This window comes from Branchiostoma belcheri, unplaced genomic scaffold, assembly GCF_001625305.1.
Source record: "Branchiostoma belcheri isolate BF01 breed outbred unplaced genomic scaffold, Haploidv18h27 scaffold128, whole genome shotgun sequence".
Taxonomy (NCBI): Eukaryota; Metazoa; Chordata; class Leptocardii; order Amphioxiformes; family Branchiostomatidae; genus Branchiostoma; species Branchiostoma belcheri.
This window is the reverse complement of record NW_017802691.1, coordinates 130,778-147,099: the sequence shown is the minus strand read 5'-3', so window position 1 is coordinate 147,099 and position 16,322 is coordinate 130,778. Positions and strand designations below refer to the sequence as shown.

General features: G+C 43.2%; 1 protein-coding gene across 1 annotated transcript; it reads left to right on the top strand.

Annotated features, from left to right (window-relative positions):
- The first annotated feature begins 3,840 nt into the window (after positions 1-3,840).
- Positions 3,841-15,495, top strand: LOC109463569 (D(4) dopamine receptor-like). The gene is made up of 5 exons (XM_019760405.1): positions 3,841-4,170; positions 10,170-10,279; positions 12,286-12,379; positions 12,788-13,202; positions 15,278-15,495. Exons 1-5 carry the CDS (start codon positions 3,841-3,843, stop codon positions 15,493-15,495), a joined length of 1,167 nt encoding a protein of 388 aa, XP_019615964.1.
- The last annotated feature ends 827 nt before the right edge of the window (positions 15,496-16,322 follow it).

The following is a 16,322-nucleotide window of genomic DNA, read 5'->3' as shown; positions in this document are numbered from 1 at the left end:
AACTTCGGGTCTCGTGGGATTGCCGCCCGTTTGGATGATTATATGTTTGATTGTGCAACAGCAGTGACAGTGAGGATAAACCAGTCTCCATGTGAGTATACATCTAGATTCTTCTCTTCTAGGTACAAATTACTATCGACGTCAGCTTTTAACCTCTGGCAGTTAGAGGCACTTTAAACCCTGAAATGTTGGCAGTTGTAGTCAGTTGAATATTGTATGTTAGATTGTGCTATAAGACTAACAGTGACGATAAACCAGTTTCCATGTGAGTATACATCGAGTCTCTACTCTTCTAAGTACCAGTTATTTTTGACGTCAGCTTTTAAACTCTGACGGTTGTAGTCATTTATATCCATTTGATGATTATGTTTGATTGTGTTACAAGAGTGACACTGAGGATAAACCAGTTTCCACGTGAGTACATCGACCCTCTTCTCTTCTACGTACAAATTACTATGGACGTCAGCTTTGAAACTCTGACAATTAGAGTCGGACATGACAACAGTTAAAGTCAGTTGCTGATTATATGTTTGATTGTGCAACAGCAGTGACAGTGACGATAAAAAAGTCTCCATGTGAGTATACATCGAGATTCTTCACTTCAGGGCAGGGCATTACTATGGGCGTTAGCTTTTACACTGACAGTTAGAGCCACTTTAAGCCTTGAAATGTCGACAATGACAGCCATTTGATGATTATATGTTTGATTGTGCTACAAGAGTAACAGTGACGATAAACCAGTTTCCACGTGAGTATACATCGATCATCTCCCCTTCCATGTACAAATTACTATCGATGTCAGCTTTTAAACCCTGACACTTAGAGCCACTTTAAACCATGTCATGACAACAGTTAAAGTCAGTTGCTGGTTATATGTTTGATTGTGCTACAAGAGTAACAGTGACGATAAACCAGTCTCCACGTGAGTATACATCGAGTCTCTCCTCTTCTAAGTACAAGTAATTTTGACGTCAGTTTTTAAACTCTGACGGTTGTAGTCAGTTAGAGTCATTTGATGATTATATGTTTGATTGTGCTACAAGAGTAACAGCGGCGATAAACCAGTTTCAACGTGAGTATACATCGAGATTCTTCTCTTCTCTGTCAGCTTTTAAACCCTGACATTTTGGCAGTTACGTACATACAGCCAGCTGCTGATAATATGTATGGTTGTGCTACAAGAGTAACAGTGACGATAAACCAGTCTCCACGTGAGTTTTGCGTACGCATTACTATATCTACGTCAGCTTTTAACTGTGATAGTTACAGTCAGTTTAATCCCTGAAATATTATAATGTCGAAAGGTATAGTCATTTGATGATTGTATGTATGATTGTGCTACAAGAGTAACAGTGACGATAAACCAGATTCCACGTGAGTATACATCGATCCTCTACTCTTCTAAGTACAAATACTATCGACGTCACCTTTTAAACCCTGACATTTTGGCAGTTACGTACATACAGCCAGCTGCTGATAATATGTATGATTGTGCTACAAGAGTAACAGTGACGATAAACAAGTTTCCACGTGAGTATATACCAAGCCTCTCCTGTTTTGCGTGCGCATTACTTTACCTGCGTCAGCTTTTAACTGTGACAGTTAGAGTCAGTACAGGACATTACTATCGACGTCAGCTTTTAAACTCTGACAGCCACTTTAAACCATGTCATGGAAACAGTTAAAGTCAGTTGCTGATTATATGTTTGATTGTGCTATAAGAGTAACAGTGACGATAAACCAGTCTCCACGTGAGTATGCTTCGAGTTTCTCCTCTCCTACGCACATGGCATTACTATCTCCACGTCAGCTTTTACACTCTGACAGTTAGAGCCATTTTAAACCATGCCATGACAACAGTTAGAGCCAGTTGCTGATTATATGTTTGATTGTGCTACAAGAGGAACAGTGACGATAAACCAGTCTACAAGTGAGTATGCTTCGAGCCTCTACTCTTCTACACACAAATTACTATCGAACTTTTAAAATATGACAGTTAAAGGCAGTTTAAACCTTGAAATGTCAACAGTGACATTTTATTGTGCTACAAGAGTAACAGTGACGATAAAACAGTGAGTGACTATACATCGATCCTCTCCCCTAGGCCTTCTACATACACATTACCATATCGGCGCCAGCTTTTAAACTCTGACGGTTAAAGTCAGTTTAGGATTATATGTTTGATTGTGCTACAAGAGTAACAGTAACGATAAACCAGTCTCCATGTAAGTATACATCGATCCTCTCCCCTTCTACATACGCATTACCATATCGACGTCAGCCTCTATATAACCTGACAGTTGAAGTCAGTTGTGGCTCCATCAGATATTCCCCTATGTGGGCGTGTTACATGTACACGTCTGCCGGGTCTCCGGTAACGACTTTCTCTCGGTCTGGGCGCTACTGACGCGGGGAGCTGTACAGCTGTATGGATCGGTGCGGCGAGCAGACGTGGCAGAAGGTCAGAAGGTGGGTGTGGTGGTGAGAATGCGAATTCTTAGCCTCCTGTGCAGGCTCCGGGGCGAGTGGGAATTTTGATACAGTCGTTTTGAAGAGTGTTTGACGCGTTTTTTTTAATAGCCGGCCATCCTATAACCAGGAACCTTCTCTCGTGGCTGGTTGTAGGATGGCCGGCTATTAAAATAACGCTCTTCAAAACGCTGTATCAAAATTCCCACCCGCCCCGGAGCCTGCACAGGAGGCTAGCGAATTCTGAGGTCACCTTAAGCTTTCCATAGCCTCTACCAGGCTTCAGACGTGGCTGGAAAGAGTAAGAGTACAAATTGGCCAAATAGACTAGACAGATAACATGCCAGGGGAGTTGGTTTGCTGAAGAGTACATTTGCCGATCCAGATTGTGCTCCTTCTCCAACTCCCCTGGCATGTTATCTGTATATTTTGCCAATTTCCACTCTTTCCAGCCGCTTCTGAAGCCTGGTAAAGTCTACACTTTCCACTGGATAAGGACCGGAGAGCGACGAAAATGGGTTTTGTACGACTTGTGACTGTGTGAACAGAATACGGTCCATGAGGTACAGATATGACTTGAAAAATTGAAAAATGAGCTATTCAATGTATCTATATTTTTTTGTATGAAATCCGTTTGAATTACACTACAGAACTGAAGAGTTTTGTCGCTCAAAGATTGCTTGACAGCCATCGTTTCAATGGGAGAGGAGTATGCATAAGAGGCGCAATTTAATCTACCCACTGCGAAGAGAGTGTACTCTAATGCATTTGTTTCCTTTCGTGCGAATAATCCATTCCTTACCATCGACCAATGGCATTTCCAAAAAAAATATCACCAAACTTGTGTGAAATTGCCTTGCGGATGATTTTGGTTATCTCCGACTATTGCGAACACGTGACAAGATACGGTGGGGCAAACGTCTAGAATTGTGGGTCAATTCGTAACGGGCTCGTTGCGAATTCCCAGGCACCTTTAACCTATCAAGGGAGTCAATTGTCCCTAAGGTCACTACCGACAACGCAGAGCATCATTTGCCATCAGGAAGCGAGTACCTGCACGGTAAGTCTGCCGGAAATTCACAGAGACTTCCAGCGTTGATTATGGTAGTTATAGCTCATTATCATTACATTACTATTCATCGCTATCATCTACTCTGCAGCTTTTCCTAGGAGTCCCGCTGGAGAGCACACACAGAGCTTTCGCGCAAAGTACCGACGCCGACGTCAAACGTATCAGCAGCGACGGAACATCTCTGTGAGCCGTCAGGGGCAGACAGAACTGTACAGTCGATACGCTGACGTCCTCTCGGTGCAGTGAGTGTAAATACTACTCCATCGTTCCGCGCGGTCTGGATCGATTCGCACATGAACATGGCAGGCAACGGAACTGGTGAAGAGCTAGAGAACATCCTCCCGACTGATGGAGGTTTCTCCTGGGACGAACTGTTCGTAGACAACGCCACGAATGTGACGGGACAGCACGGGATGCCGCGCCGGGATTCGGACCCCGAGTTTCTGAACTACACGGCCCTGTTGTCCCTTCCGCTGATCGCAGGGACGATCTTCGGGAACTTCCTGGTGATTATGGCCGTGTACAGGGAGAAGAACCTGCGCTCCATGACCAACTATTTCATCGTGAGCCTGGCTGTAACCGACGCCCTGATGGCAGTTCTGGTCATGCCTCTTGCCGTCTACTTTGAGGTAAGCTTTTTACTGCTTTAATGTTCCTTTGTAGAACGTTTCTATTTACCTGCCTACTTGCCTAAATGCTTAGGCCAGATCGTTAAGCCACCTTATATATCGTTGTAATGTCTTGTCTTGTCTTGTCTTGTCTTGTCTTGTCTTGTCTTGTCTTGTCTTGTCAACAGGGCAATCCTTTGTAATAGCTACTGGCTAGTAGGACTGCCCTGGCTGTAAGGGTACGTTGAATAACCAAACCGATAAATAAATAAGCTTTCTACTAGGCACTGTCCTAAGAGAGACACAGACAGCGCTTTTTGCTGGTATCTAGATGTGTTGTCGCCTCGCAGTCTAGTGTTAGGTACTCCCCCCTCACAAACCCACGTACCGAAACCCTTGCTGGAGCCGTTTCGTGACCCAAGGTTAGAAAAAATGCTTTCAAAGACAACGACTGAATCAATTTCTGTCAACCCGGGAGCTTCGGCGACAGAATACTGAACACTTTGGAAAAAAAACTAAAAGCAAATTCGAGTTGAAGCTTCGCAGAAAGTGCGCTGCGTAATGTCAACACATTTTGCTCAGCCTGATCGGATTTAAAAGTCATTTGTGGCTGCTACAGTAGTGACTGTAGTCCATTGGGCTGTCTAGACTCACAGTGCTAACACGGGTACAACATAATTAGATTGGATTGGATCGGAGATCATTATTTACAGCACGATATATCTAAATGCTTTTAAAGTCGGTCTGTAGATAGATCACAGTTAAGATCGGATTTCCTGCAAATGCCAATGATTAAAAACGCGAAGCTCAAATGCAATGCGTGAAATTAGAGTAGAATGTTAATGTCGAATGATGAACTTTCCGTAACATGAAATTGTAATTCACGAACATGAAAATGTTAAACTTCTATAATTGATGTTCAGAAAACCGTTTAATTATATCGAGTTATGTGTGCTTTAATTAGAAAGCGCGTTTATATCTTTATCATAAGCCGTAGGGATCTTTGACTAGATTTCAGTCTCTGACAGAATAGAATTTTTTTACATGACGAAATCGCAGCCATGTTGGTGTTCCTATTTGCATACCTGTGAACCATCCGTTTTTGGACATTCAATTAAGTCTTCTAACCCCTCAAATAACCACTATTGAATGTGTCTCTGGCTCAAGGAAGAGCATGCTAGAAGAAAACTATAAAAAAAACTTCGATAAGACGCAAAAAAGATTCACTGAAATGCATATCACGGACACCAAGATGGCCGACAGACCCTGCCTGCTTTACTGATGCGGAAAGTGAGCGAAAACGATCGATAGGCACGATAAGGTTGCGTGTGTCCGTCAAATTATCGAGGAAGGCATCGTAATCACCGTCTAATTTGTAGTGTCTTAGCGTGTCTTTTCCATCAAGATACAACTTGTCACGTTTCGTTACGCGTCCGCCCAACTCTAGAACATGACTTTACCTGCCAGTTGTGAAGGTCACCAAGAGAAGAGTTTTAAGTTTCTAACTCTGCTGCAGAGTACTGAAGGGTCTGCATAGGAGATTCTGGCAACGCTTAACGGTAAATTTAGGAGTATTGGGATCGGGAACGTTCAAAGGTAAATTGACTCGTAAGGTGGAAGCGAAAAATTTTTGGAAAGATTTTATTTGGTTGTATCATAAAAGTACATGTACTAATGGGGTGTCTGGCAAATTTAAACTGTGAGTCTTCCTTCCGTTGTGCATTTTTGTCAATTTGGCTTTCGACTTAACGACAAGTTCAGGAGTACAATTTAACCAATAAACGTACGCGATACATGGAATTAAAAGGCCAATTGTTATTCCAGACTAATTCACCGACAACACGCAACTAGCTCGCTGCGCCACGCGGTAACAAGGCAAGCAGAGCCTAAGGACTCCCGGTGTGCCACCGGTCTATTATCAAGACATTTTCTTGGCAGGTGGTTCGTAATACGGAGTGTCTTTGACCCAGGTTCTGCATCTGTATCTGTATAGCCGGTATAACCGCCCTACGGCGTAACACACCAGCTTGATATGTTTACATGTAGCAAGGTTTTGGTGAAGAATAAGATAATTTTACCAGAAAAAGCACCCCGTAGGCGGCAATGTATGCTAATGGGGCGCTGCCATTCGGCGTAGGCCGCCGTGCGATTCTGATGTCGTAGGGTTTTTAAACAGACAGTGACAGGACCAACCTAAGACAACCTTTTCCGTAATAAGACATCTGTAGTATGTACCACAAATGCAGGACTGTCTCTAGCCTGAATGCCAGACCCATAGCACACTGGGCCCAAAGTTATCCCGTAGGTACAGGTGCTAGTGTGCTATGGATGCTAGTGTGCTATGGATGCTAGTGTGCTATGAGCGCTAGTGTGCTATGGATGCTAGTGTGCTATGGATGCTAGTGTGCTATGGGTGCTAGTGTGCTATGGATGCTAGTGTGCTATGGATGCTAGTGTGCTATGGGTGCTAGTGTGCTATGGGTGCTAGTGTGCTATGGGTGCTAGTGTGCTATGGGTGCTAGTGTTCTGTGGATGCTAGTGTGCTATGTGCACACCTAACAAATTTGAGCCCAGTGTGCTATGGATCTGGAATCCAGGCTAGACTGTCCCAAAAATGCATCCAGCTTACGACCGCACGGCGCATACATGTATGTTACCGGACACAGCCTATTCCCCAAGGCGAAATCAGACAAAGAAAAAAAATTGGTAAAATCACGAAGCTGTTAAATCAACTTGAAGTACAGCAGTTGAAACATGATTGTCCAATATGGGGGGCGAACCCGTACCCTCAGGAGTGCCATACGTTATCGATGCATTCCAATTCATCAGGCTACATAACTAAGGGCTGTATCCATTGGTGCGACCTTTGCAATAAGCCGTATCCGTCCCACAGGCCACCCCTGGCCGAGGGCACATTCTTCTTGTAGTCTACCTGCGAAAACAAGGTGTGATGTATCTATGAAGTCTGAACCAGTTGATTAAGAACCCTGAACCCAGACTTTCCCCGGAAATTAAAGACGGTTAGCCAGTTAGTTAAGGTCACAAAGTCAGTACATTTTGTTCCCAGGCAAATTTTAATGAAGAATAGAATTTACCAGCATATCCACATAGACATTTGCTAAAAAAATTCCGCACATTTAAGTATCATTAATGATACATTTATTGCAAATTCCTGCCCGAAGGCTAATTGGAAATAACAAAGATAAAAGAGCACTGAAACAGAGTACAAAATAACTACATAATAACACGACGTCCTATGCGATGTTATGTTGTATCAGTGCATCGTTCCATTGAAATTATCAGGTTCAGAAGCATACCATTTATTTAGTAGCCAATTTTATAGTGTAGTTCATCGCCCCCAAATGCAAGGTTTGATCACATATAGCAGTGTGGTAACTAGGTGAAGTCAGACAGACTACATCAATGTTACAATTTGAGGTGAGCTAACTACTAGTGTATAAAAAGGTCTAGCAAACACAGTGTTTCAGAATAATGTATATAGTTGTGTGTAAGTTCGGGGGCTTCTATTGATTAGCCTTGAATGTCTGGATTCCATGCCGCTAGAAACTCAAGTGAGACATGCAACAGGGGCTACTTCATTACATAGCTTCAAACAACGCTTGTAGGTTTCCACATTTTACTTCAAGATCTGGTGAAGACAAACAAGATCTGGTGAAACATTACAATTTTTGATTTTCAGCTTATTATGAATTATGCCAAAAATGTAAAATATCGACATATTTTGGAGCACATAGCGTATATGTGTAATTTGTAAACTTGTAATTTTTTTGCAATTCAGTGACCGGGAGAGTCACTGCGAATGTGCAATAAACACATCTTGAGTCTTGAGTCACATGAAACTTTTTCTGTCCAGACATTACGTCAGACAAAAGCCCAAACTGCAAACTAAGTAGTTGTTAAAAAATTCATACTTCTTCTTGGATCACTTAAGAAGAGCACTAATGCAGTTTTTACACCTGAGTTATAGCCAATCTAAGTGAGTGAAAAGCGAAACGCGACTCTTTCTCTCCCACAGTCTCGACCTCCTGAACGCTCCAAGGGTAATCAAGGTAACGTATCGACTAAAGAGCCGGCAAAAATAGTAGGAACATTAATTCTCCTTTTTCCAGACACCCTGGGTACAAGGAAAATACATTAATGCCACCCGTTGCTTCCCTCACACTGTAGCCTGACCGTAAATCTAATTTAGCAAAGTCGATATTTAACTTTCCAGAAACTTCTGTAGAGAATGCAAGCAATCAGCCGGCTACCTGAGACCATGGATCAAACACTTTTGACAAATTGAAAATTACTTCTTCCCCCAAAGTGTGTCTGTAGTTAGCATTTGTATAGTCTGCACACGGATTTTAGATGGCATACTTTCTCAAATAGCTTCATCTAGAGCTGCAAAAGTCTTCAGCGAACCGTGCTATTAAGCTGAGTGCTTCAATTGATATCGAGTTCCACATACTTTCTGGAATGTTGCCAAAGTTACGCTATTATGCAGTCACAGGATGAAGAACGAATTGAAAGGATCTAGTACTAGGTGTTTGGTAAATTCCCTTAGATCGGCATGACTAAGTACTGTAGTGCAGCGATTTGCGGAGAATGAGCGCGGTACATTCACACACCCACTGGTAACGGAAGATAATGCCGGGTTGAAAGCCGGCTTGATGCCCGCTGACGTTCGTCTTAAATTTGCTCGTTTGTTCTGAAGTCCAAGCGTAGGATACGCGGGGTGGTTCCGTCTGACTGTGGTGATCTTTTGAAGCGTTTTGCCGTATGCGGTCTGGTTCTTAGCAAACCTACCTCTGGATCAAGCGGTTATAATTAGGGGTTCGAATCCCGTATTTTTTTTTCGCTCACTTGACATGCTTGTTACTGGCAATGGCCGTTGGTTAAGCCATGGTCCATTGTACTTGCACTTGTCGAAAACAGCTAGGGGAATTACCCCGTACAATGAACCTGTATATACTTACATATATGTCTTTCATGTCACGACCAGTGGAATATCACATTTTCAGTGAGCTAAACTGGTTTGAGATCACTTTCAGTCCCTGGCTATCTCTAACAAGAGAAGGCTTACACATGTAAATAAAATCAATGACAGCAATTGCTTGTTTAAAAAGATATGGGGATGTACCCACTGTTTCCATTTCATTATAATTAGAGCTAGAAGCGCCAGGATTACGTATTGTATCGGGGGGGGGGGCGTTTTGTAACCTCGTTGTCTTCACTGAATAATTTGAACATGTCTGTAAATATAGAAGAACGCCTTGTCATTTCAGGACACATGTAGCTACACGCGTTACCAACACTGTAGCCTAATCACCAACACGAAAACGCACGTTCCTCACGGTAACGAACCACTTTACGTGAAAACCAGCATGTATATCACCACCATCCGCCCTAGTACATCGTTATATTGTCACGTAAACGAAAATTGCCGAGAGGGTCTAGAGCTCAAGTTATGCGGAGAGGCATTAAAATTAGGGATCAATTTTGTAGGTGGCAATCATAGCCGAGCGCCGCTCTTAACATCCTGAATTCCAATCCGACTAGCGGGGGGCTGGGATTAAATATTCACATCGAGAGCCGATGGACTACTTGTGTAATGTGGATCTGTAATTGTCAAGATGATGATAGTGCGAACCTATTTGTGCAACTTTTGCACGTATTTTAAGTAGCTCTTTTTCACTCGGCTTATAGAAAATTGCAATAAAAAAAATAGATTTGGCCAGCGTCGGGATATGGAGAACGGACCCATGCCAGTGGTGCTCATCACCATTTCTGTAGCCCTTGGGCCACACACGGACCTCCATTTAACGTCCTATCCGACTGGCGTCCCTAACCGGAGGTAGGTACGCATTTCCACCTGATTGAAGTGAGGAAAGTCGTGTAAAGTGCCTTTTCCAAAGTACAAGATCGGTGACATGGGCAGGGTTCGAACCCGGGACCTCTTGGTTCTAAGCTGAACACGCTACCGCTATCCCACACGTCTCTGATTTCCTATTTTGCAGGTGGTGCAGAGCTGGACACTGGGTTTCGTGATGTGTGACATCTTCGTGACGTTTGACGTCATGTTCTGTACCGCCTCCATCTTTAACCTGGTCGCCATCAGCATCGACAGGTGGGTGGGACAGAGTAGCCTCTAGCAGGCTTCGGCAGGCGGCTGGTTAGACTAGAAAGTGGCCAACAGACATACTCATTTAAACCTGAGTTATGGAGAAAATTCGTGTTAAGTGCCTTTCCCAAGGGTACAAAGGTAGGGTTCGAACCCGGGTTCCGAGGCGAACACTCTACCTTTAGGCCACACGACCACACAATTGTTTCCTTAAGTTTACCGAGGGAAAACATATTGTTTTTGCTTTGTTTCTTCTTCCTCTTCTTCCTTTTCTTCTCGAAACAAATAGGGTCAATGTCCTGAACCAGACGGCTGTCAACATGGGAACTGGTGTTGGGTTACATCATGTTGCAATTTTATAGCAGAAGGGATTTAGACTCCTGTCTGACCATATATAAGAATGTGTTTGTGTAAGAATTTACAGAGAAGACCATATGCGAAGGTAAACATCATGCATTTGCTTTGCAAATGTTGCCTTTCTAATTCAACATTGTCTCCGTCTGGTTTCATTTCGATGGCGTGGGTTTGAATCCCAGCTGCCACCAGTGTTATATATTGGAGAGGCTGCTATAATGATGCCCACACTCGACCAAGGCTTGGACAAGACTGATCCAGAGACACGAGGTCCCTGTCCTTTATTGATCTTAATTGACACCAGATGTGTTGCTGGTAGGAGGTCACAATTCATACTTCCTACACAGGTTCTACGCAGTAACGTGGCCGGTGCACTACGCCAAGCACAAGTCGAAGAGCCGGCCGATCCTGACCGTGGCGCTGGTCTGGCTCCTCTCCTTCGCCATTTCCTGTCCGCTGCTCTTCGGGGTCAACAACCCGGATGTCGGGCCGCGGCAGATCGGGACTTGTGGGTAAGAACCAGTCTCCAAGCAAATCTTTTGGTGGCTACAAAGACAGAGTCAAATTGGCCACCCTTGGCTGGCAAAATGGTATTACTGTCTGGCAAAAGGACACTGCCTGGCTAATTTTGTTCCATCTTTGTAACCACCAAAATATCTAGTGACTACTTAAAGATTAGGCAAGATCGCAATGATTTATGTTACCTTTATGTTACCATGGTAACAAACATAATATGATGTTACGTAGCTAGTCGCTAAACCCACTAGATTAGTAATCTAGTGGCGCGAACTAATGCGCACATCAAAATCAGTGGTCGCTAAACCCACTAGATTATTTAGCGACTAACTACGTAACATCATATTATGTAATCCATTAGAAGGCTTTTGCAAGAAGGTTGTTGCAGACGCGATCAATAAAAAATCCCTCCGGCAAAAACGTCTTAAAACTACAACAACCCTTCTTGAGAGGTTACAAAAACACTCAAGACAAACTAGACACACTGTAGATGGAGTTCAGAGATCTCAGAGTCAGAGCAGCCCTTCCTGCATCATGGCGTCAGTAATAACATCTACCCTGAGGGTTCCTACAGCTCCATCATCCATCATCTTTCATATCAGAACCACTGCATGCAGAAGCGACACCATATTGTAAATAGCTGACATATTTTTTTGAATTATAGAATGTAATGATAACACAATAGATTAGGTTTAGTATCATTATGGATTAGCTCTGTTAGAATTATATTTTGGTATTAGTTCAAGTATCTACTCATGTTGTTTCTTCTTTGCCATACATAGTACCAGCTACAGTTGTTGAGCAATAAAGTTGATCTATGATCTATGATCCATCAACCTGTCACTCATAGACGCTGTTATGATGGATTAGTGGCAAGTGGTGCCGAGTTTATAACAGTTTATAGCAGTTTTTTTCAGAGAATCAGCCTCGCAGCATGTACAACAAGCTGAATAACACTGATTTGTATGGCAAATAAAAATTAACATGACGATACATCGATGAAGGTTAGACATCCAGGTAATACGACACGCCAAAAAGCAGTTACTCAAGCAACTGGATATGATTTTGGAAATGGAACCTTAGGAATATGGATTAGTAGCAAGTATTACTAGTTGTTTTATGTTTTTTTTAACTTTCTGCAGACTTGAGAGCGGAGACTACGTGATCTACTCTTCAGTGTGCTCGTTCTTCATCCCCTGTACGGTGATGCTGGTGCTCTACTACAAAATACTTAAGGTCGGCAGCAGTCCAACATTGTCATTACAAAATAGAGTATAACACTTTCCTTATGTCTGCATATCAGAATGTGCCACCCTTGTGTCCTTTTCTATATGCTATCGAATAAAAATATCATGCAAAAGTTTCACGACGTTGCTTTACGGCTGGACCGCTCAATTCAAGTTTACATCAGACCGCTTTTATGATTATATCTTAAATATTTTGCAAACATGTTTGTCAAACAAGATAAGTAGTGTACTGTGATGACGTAGCCTAGCATGTTTCTCAGATATCCAAAAGTATAGAACGCACGCAAACGTTGATGAAGAAAATTACGTAATACATGTACGTCTAAACGTCTGTTACCACATAGATAATATCTTTTCGTCAGTGGATTTCAAGTAATATGGAGTTTACGTTTTCCAGAAAATAAAAGAGCGTACGAAGAAGCTCGCTCCTAAGAGCACGATGAGTTCCAACCCGTCCGCGCCGTCCGTCGGTGACACCATCGCCATGGACGAGCCGAGCGTTCCGCGCATGCACAAGAGCGACACGCAGACAACCAACCTCGGCACCGACGACGAACTCCAGCCGAGCACGTCGTACGACAACAGCGAGGACCTCACGACAGACGTACGAATCCCGGGACAACTGCACACGACCAACAGACCGTCGTGGACTTCCACGGGTAGTACAACATTGGTGGACAACAGGAGAGGGCCCAGGGCAAGAGAGAAAGTTTCTCTCGCTGTTATCAGAAGCAAGTTCAAGATCAAGCCTAGAGACGACTTTCCGAACAAGCGAGAACAGAAGGCCATCAATGTTATGAAAATAGTTATCGGTAAGTTATCGGTAAGACCTTATCTTACAAGTTTGCCATCCTCCGTAGTCTATGGTAGGGAGCCGGTGGTAACTACGGAGGACGGCATCCAGGCTACCGAAGGTACACGGAACTGCAAAACTCAGTATCACCCCCATCAAACTCCTTTCAAGTCGTACCCGGAAATTCAAGCCGTACCCGCTCAAAAATTCTGGCCGTACCCGGAAATTCGTGCCGTACCCGCGAAAATTTCACGCCGTACCCGGTAATGCATTCGTGCCGTACCCTGTACTTTTTCGCTGTACCCAATGGCGGATATCGCTCAGTCCCGGTGCGTAGTCACTCGGAAGTCGTGTCTAAATACCCTGTACGGCAACGATACACAACCTCATATAGCCTATGCTCTGGTAAATATTCCTGGCCACCTATCTGCCGAGTGGCGTCGTACAAATCGCGGACGACTTCCGAGTGACTACGCACCGGGGCTGAGCGATATCCGCCATTGGATACGGCGAAAAAGTACAGGGTACGGCACGAATTACCGGGTACGGCTTGAAATTTTCGCGGGTACGGCACGAATTTCCGGGTACGGCCAGACGTTTTGAGCGGGAACGTCTTGAATTTCCGGGTACGGCTTGAAAGGAGTTTGATGGGGGTGGTATAGTGTGACTTATAAATGCCGCAAAAGGCCAGCATGTTCCGGCTTGTCGTTAAAGTCGCTATGCCTATGTATCACCGCAAATTCACAATACAAATGTACCAGCTTTGTATTCCTGTGGTTTAGCAGCATTTTTTTGGGCTGGATTTTTTTTTTAATTCGCCAGCGCGCACTAGTTTTGGGGGGTCTTCAGAGGATGTTATCCATAAAATTAAGTCGTTATGAAAGTAGTTATCGGTAATTTATCGCTAAGACCTTATCTTAAAACTTTAACCAAAAATAGTAACGTTTTTAACTATCAACTAAGCAGAACTAATTATGCGAATGCTTCACTGAAATAACAGCGAAAATAAGCGTAAAGCAATTACAGAGATAAGAGGAAAGAGACGTACTTTGCTAGAGGCAGATTTTAAACGAGTTCCTTTATTAGCATTTACGTAACGTTAACTAGTTGTTCATTGAAGGGAGGGCCAAACTTTCAGCACCAAGGACAGTTCTGTTCACATTATGTATCAACATTCGGGGACCGGCGTTTGTGTGAATGTATGTGTGTGTGTGTGTGTGTGTGTGTGTGTGTGTGTGTGTGTGTGTGTGTGTGTGTGTGTGTGTGTGTGAGTGTGTACATGTGTGTGTGTGTGTGTGTGAAAATGTCATAGTGGCGTAGTTTTGCTACTTTATGTAGAAATTCTACCGAATACAGTGCACTTCTATTTGTACATACAGACATACTTCAGCATTTTTACGGGTACTCTTTGCAACTTTACAGATATATGCTAAACAACTTTACAAGTATGCCCATAAAATTGCTAAATCCGCACATAGAACCCTTAAGTGTACCTGTAAAATGCTAAGTATGTCCATAAAATTGCTGAGTACGCAAATAAAATTGCACTTTATCCAGTAAAACTCTACATTCGACAAAATTGCTCATTATATGACGTGGGACTTGACATGTCGAATATGTAATGACGAATAACGTGCTTCTTTGACAAGCTTCTCTAGCAAGCTTTACGATTCGGGCTTTTCGGAGCTTATAATATCATGTTTTTGTCGCAAGTCTACGTACTAGTAACTTAGACAAGGGGTGGGTGGGGTTTAGTCGTTATATGGGAGATTAAACCTAACCTAACTTAACCTAACCCAACCTAACCCAACCCAACCCAACCTAACCCAACCCAACCCAACCCAACCCAACCCAACCCAACCCAACCTAACCATCTAACCCCAATCGTAAGCCTAACGCCAGCCCTGAACAATGATCCCAACTCTAAGCCTAACTCTAATACTAACCCTAACCCTGAACGCCTGACCTCTCGCGTATGTGGCAGCTCAAGGATTTGGCTCAACACCCGGCCGGGCTGTTTGCATGAATGAAAAATAAACAGTTGTAACCTTAGCAAAAAGAACTAACTTTTTGACACGTCTTTCTCCCATCCAGGCGTGTTCCTGTTCTGTTGGCTGCCATTTTTCGTGGCGAACGTCCTGCAAGCCTGCCAAAGCTGCCAGGTCTCACCGACCATGTTTTCTGTTCTCACATGGCTGGGATACGTGAACAGTGCTGTCAACCCTGTCATATATACCATCTTCAACCCCGAGTTCAAGAAAGCGTTCAAGAAGATTCTGTTCTGTAGAGAACCTAGCAGGAGAGTTCGCTAGTATTTCAGAAAACTCCGGACTAGTGACTTGCTTGTCTCTTCTATAAATGTTGTCATAGTGGGGTCGCTAACAGTGCAGTCAACCCTGTCATATACACCATCTTCAACCCCGAGTTCAAGAAGGCTTTCAAGAAGATTCTGTTCTGTGGAGAACCCAGCCGGAGAGTGCGATAGTATTTCATCAGAAAACTCTGGACTTGTGACTTACGTACTTGTACTTGACTTTCATCAGCATGAGAGCTCATCTGTGTTGGCACGTACATTCCATGATGAAGCTAATACTTTCATTCAACCTGAATGTGTTCAAGAAGATCCTGTTCTTTAGAGATCCTAGCAAGGGAGTTCGTTAGTATTTCAGATGGCTCTGGACTATAGCTAGCGACTTACTTGCTCGACTTTTATTAGCACGAAAGCTCAAACTTGTGAATATATTAGATCAGTTTTAAATTATCTGTAAAAAACGTATGCAATTCAGCCTGTGGCTGTGACATGATTTTAATCACTAGTCATAATGATCATAGAAAACCGTTCATTCATGCTATCATGAAAGTTTATCTGTGTTGGTAGTTACATGTTTCAAGTTAAAACTTTTGTTCCAACACAAAGGATTGTTCTCACCTAGAGCTTTTGGCCAGTCACTCTGGTCTTCCTCAGTAGACTGACCCAGTGAGGCTTGTCACGTGACTTCTCTGAAGTGTGACGAAAGCACTGGTTCAGTCTATTGAACTCGTGTTAGAACAAAAGTTTTAACTTTACACATTGATTAATTAATTCAATGGCATATAAGTCCTTCACAGGGTAGCAGCTTATAAATATTCCCCGAAAGGA